We start from the raw sequence: 5,000 nt of genomic DNA on the forward strand, positions 1-5,000 counted from the left end.
CTTCCTTCCTTCACCCTCTCTTCTCATCCATATCCATCTCCCTGCCCCCATACAGCCCGCATACTCGGACCCCGGTAGATCTGCAATGCTCAGTGGCTCGGAGGGAACCTTAGCCCAGCTCTTGTCGCAGTCCAAGGAAGAAAACAAGATGCTGCGACTCGATGTGACAGAACTGAAATGCAAACTGCACGACGCCCAGGCTGACATCAAGGTATGTTAGCAGAAACCTGTCGTTGCGAACCGAGATTGGTGAGGAGGGGTTTAGATTGGGGATGCGATGGCTGGGTATTAAGGGTAGGTGTTTATAAGATTTTGAAGATTAGTGAGACTGGTTGGGATTGGTGCAGTAGTTGATAGTGTCGGGAAAGTCGCTTAGAAAATTGAAGATTATATGAAAATTGATTAAGATTGGAGAGGTAATTGGTAAGATTAGGGGAACCATTTAAAATCTAAAACCATTTAAGATTCGTACGGTTAATGAACATCAGTAAAATGACTCATTAAATTATTTTAATTACAATAATTAAAAATAGTAAGATTATAGACAACTAATTAGCTGTTATCATTAAAGTCATTACAATTAAAAGTAGTGAGACACTCTGGGTTTGCACACCTTGAGCAATTCCATTCTCTCATTTATTCACGTTCTTCTCCTCCTTCTTCAGGTACTGCGGGAGGAAGTGCACCGCCTGCGAGGTGGGGAAGGTCGCAGAAGGAGCATCGCACACACCACAGTTAGCCAGCTGGCTCATCAGGAGAGGGAGCAGTTCATCTCACAAATGGAGGCTCTCAGTGCCAAAGTTAGTAATGGGGTCTTCTTCCTCCTCCTCCTCTTCTTTCTTTCTTTCTTTCTTTCTTTCTTTCTTTCTTTCTTTCTTCTTCTTCTTCTTCTTCTTCTTCTTCTTCTTCTTCTTCTTCTTCTTCTTCTTCTTCTCCTCCTCCTCCTCCTCCTCCTCCTCCTCCTCCTCCTCCTCCTCCTCCTCCTCCTCCTCCTCCTCCTCCTCCTCCTCCTCCCTTCTCCTCCTCTCTCCTTCTCCTCCTCCTTCTCTCCTCCTCCTCCTCCTCCTCCCCTCCTCCTCCTCCTCCTCCTCCTCCTCCTCCTCCTCCTCCTCCTCACTTCGTCCATCATCTATCCATTACTCAAGCCATTCCCTTTCTTATTCCATCAACCAAGCTAATCACCTCTATGAAATTAATTTTATCTTTAATGAGTCAGTTGACTCATTCATCATTTTTTTCTTCTTTTTAAGCATCTTTGTTTATTTTTTATGGAGTTAGACATTTGATGATTCTCATTCAATCTCTCTCTTTCTCTCTGTCTCTCTGTCTCTCTGTCTCTCTGTCTCTCTCTCTCTCTCTCTCTCTCTCTCTCTCTCTCTCTCTCTCTCTCTCTCTCTCTCTCTCTCTCTCTGTCTCATTCATACTCATTCTATCAGTTAACCAGTACATTAACCCGCAACCTATTCCTCCCTACCCCACAGTGCCAGGCCCTGGAGGGTGATGTACGTGGCCTAGTTGAGGAGAGGGAAGAGCTGGTGCGTGAACTAGATGCCGCCACTCACAAGCTCCACCGACTCAACCACATTCTCAACACTGTCCTGTCCTCCGTGTCAAGCCCAGGAGCACCCAGTCACCCCAAGCGGATCATTGACCTTGATGCCATCATTACAGAGAACAGGTGTGGGGTTGTTAATGATGATGGGGCTTATAATGCTCGTACAAAGCTCGTAGTATCAGAAAAAAGCCACTGCAGTATTTATGAGTTTACCACAAAATGTGTAATTTGTATAGTGTACAGTGGAGATTGCTATCATTTTATCATCTCAATACAGTATTTTGTCATTTAATGATTATTATTCCATGATGCTTATGGGAGATAATACCTGTTATGTATAAAGATCTGATAGTTTGAATGATGCTTATGGTGAACAGTCATCATAATATATAAACTACCACTTATTGTTGTTCATGTAATACAGATCACATTACACACAAAACTTAAAGTAAGATTCATGTTACTACACAAATGCATAAAAACTTTAATCTCACAGATTTCAAGATACTTATTACCATAGAGATACACAAGTGAAAACCATCTTTTCGACAGATACCTTCAGCAGAGAATGAAACAGACAGAGGAGGAGAGAAACCTTGCACGGAGTAATGCATCAAAGTATAAGGTGCTTGTCTGTTACTTTGATTAATATTAGCATGCTTAGAACCTTTTGTTATGTTTGAGATTGAAGAATGAAGGTTTAATGAATAAAAACTAATGATTATATGACAAAGGCCTTTATAATGTAATTGCATGTAACAGTTAAGGTGTATAGTGTAGATGGGTTCTAGGAATTAGTTATTTGTAGATTATAATCATAACATGACAATTAATTTATTCCTTAACATGCTATAACATGAGCTTACTACTAATTCATGAAATTCACATATGCATGGATATGTACCCTAATAGAAAAAAAAAAAAAACTTATGAAAGTATAGATTACATGCATCTGCACTGCTCATAGACAAGTGCACACACGCACGCACACACACAGGCACACGCACTCACACTCACACTCACACTCACACTCACACTCACACTCTCACACAGACTCACACAGACTCACACTCACACACGCACACTCACACTCACACTCACACTCACACTCACACTCACACTCACACTCACACTCACACTCACACACACACACACACACACACACTAAAGGCTTTTGCCACTAGCCTTTTCTGCCCCATCATTAGAGTCCAGGAACAGAATGGTTAATAGTTAAAACAAGTAATTGTGCTAGACATCAAAGGTCATATGGCACTATGGTAAAGCATAGTAGCAAAAAGGGTTAGAAATGAGTTGATGATTAGGGTAAAGTCAGAGGTTGAACAGTACTAGAGGGTAGTATGGTAGTGACATGCTAGAGAGGGGAGCTGATGGGGTATAGTACAAGGTATAGGTTATTAGGGGAAGGAGCTAAGGGAGTAGGGCAGTTAGATCAAATGGAGGATATTTATGCATCTGAGGGAAGAGAATAAGTTGTCTAGAGAAAAGGTAGGGGATTCCGAGAGGATGTCCAATAAGCTAGGAGGTCAGGGAAGTGAGAATAAGTGAGGAAAAGCAGAGGTATGGGAGAGTCCAGGAATAGGGTGATGTGGCACTAACAATCTTCCTTTTTCTTTTGTCTTCCCACCTATCTTTCTCCCATAAAAGGCGGCACTGGAAAAGTGCCGTTCCCAGGGGTCACTCAAGCTAGGCACTTCGGAAAACCTAATAGTTACCCCCAAGCAAGGTAATGACTTTGAAAGTCTGACTGTCTGTATACTTGGATTTGTATTTTTGGTTTTCTCAAAATGGCATTTGTATCTTATGAGTATTTTATGTTTTTTTAAATTTTACTAGAAGTTACTAACAACCAGAATTTCATTTGTTACAAGAGAACTTTCACAAACAAACATTGTTTCACATTTTTCACACAAAATACAAAAAATAGTATTGACTTGAGCACATCCTACCCCTCTTAGGAATCATACTTCTGGTAAATGTTAATCAGTCATTAATGCCAATTGTTTCCACCCTTCAGTCAGTGCATATATATAAAAAATAACAAAAAAAAGCCATCATAAAGATTTCCTCCAATCTAACTCAATCTTCAACTACAGTGGGTGAGCTGCTGAAAGACTACCGAGGTGAGGTAGGCGGAGCAGCAGAGAGCGACCTGAAATCGCTGTGTGTTGCCCTCGTTGATGCACTGAACCAACGATCAAGAGCCTTAAGGACCCAGCGCTCTGCTAACAAGTAATGTGTAATCTTTGTCTTTCTTATTCCTCGCCTTTTGGCTTTCTTTTTATTATTCCTCCTCTTCCCCCTTTTCTTCTTTGTCCTCATTCTCTTCTTCATTGTCCATTTTTGCCTCTCTTAACTCTCATTTTGGAAATTGGTAATTTACAACTGCAAATTTAAGAATTCTTTGGCAAAGATGTCCTTTTTCCCCAACAGAGTGTTGGTGGGACGAGTGACAGAGCTTGAGAGACAGTTAGCCGCTGGGGATGTCAAAGATATAGAAGGAACAGATGGCAGCGATGGGAGCAAGAGGCTGGCAGCAGGACCTCAGCTGGGATCCCTTAGCCTGATGGATGGTTATGTTCATCCGTCGGGCCCCATTCCCAAGTACTCACAGGAGGAAATCTTACAGGACCCACGGCTTGTGAAGCTCTTGCAGGGTAGCAGTGTTAGGGAAGGGGAAGTGAGTGCAAGGAAAGAAAATGCAGATCATGGTGCTGAGAAAAATGAAGCCAGTGTCTACAAAGAAGACCCAAGATGTAAAGGCTCAAGTGAGTCATGTGTTGTGAATAAACAGAGTCCAATAAAAGCTGAATCTCAGACTAATGGTGACAAGACCCAGGGCAGTGCCTCCAATAAAAGTGCCTCAAGTATTAGCAATATAAACAACCAGAATAAAGAACTTTCAGAAGATAATACAGGGTGTGAGGAGAGAGAATCAAGTAATAATGAAAAGGATTATGTAAAGGAAAAGGACAAAGGACAGGAAAAGGGAGTCTCAGAAAACCAGAAAGGTGAACAGAACACTAAGTCCTCACAGAAAGTCTGTAAAAATGCTGGAAACTTAAGTGTGAACAGTGTTCCCACAAGTAAGGTAACCACATACATTAATCCCAATGATGACCTCGAGGAAATTATACCCATAGATCAGTTGGACTCCTATATCAAGGAGGTTCAGCTCCAGCGAAAGCAAACCAAGAAACCTGTTGCAACATCTGAGTCAAGCTCTTCTGAGAACAAGGTCAGTGAAGAGCCAGCTACCTCAAATCCAGAAAGCAAAATAGATCAGAATTCAAAAACTGCCAATGGGACTGACAGTACAGGTGTACAAGATATGCATTCATTCACAACACAGGTCATAGAAGAGGAAGATGAGGGTGGTGATGATGATGACAGCAGTTTTGATTTGGACATCAGTGACTACGATAGT

General features: G+C 41.7%; 1 protein-coding gene across 1 annotated transcript in view; it reads left to right on the forward strand.

Annotated features, from left to right (window-relative positions):
• Positions 1–5,000, forward strand: part of LOC119598673 (coiled-coil domain-containing protein 149-B-like) — an 8,513-nt gene that overhangs the window by 3,202 nt on the left and 311 nt on the right. Inside the window, exons 3-9 of the mRNA XM_037948394.1 lie at positions 56–211; positions 666–800; positions 1,482–1,678; positions 2,108–2,180; positions 3,221–3,299; positions 3,670–3,805; positions 4,007–5,000. The exon at positions 4,007–5,000 is cut by the window's right edge and continues 311 nt beyond it. Of these exons, the coding sequence (XP_037804322.1) occupies positions 56–211; positions 666–800; positions 1,482–1,678; positions 2,108–2,180; positions 3,221–3,299; positions 3,670–3,805; positions 4,007–5,000 (1,770 nt within the window). The remainder of the gene's footprint in view (positions 1–55; positions 212–665; positions 801–1,481; positions 1,679–2,107; positions 2,181–3,220; positions 3,300–3,669; positions 3,806–4,006) is intronic.

This window comes from Penaeus monodon, chromosome 41 (assembly GCF_015228065.2).
Source record: "Penaeus monodon isolate SGIC_2016 chromosome 41, NSTDA_Pmon_1, whole genome shotgun sequence".
Classification (NCBI taxonomy): Eukaryota; Metazoa; Arthropoda; class Malacostraca; order Decapoda; family Penaeidae; genus Penaeus; species Penaeus monodon.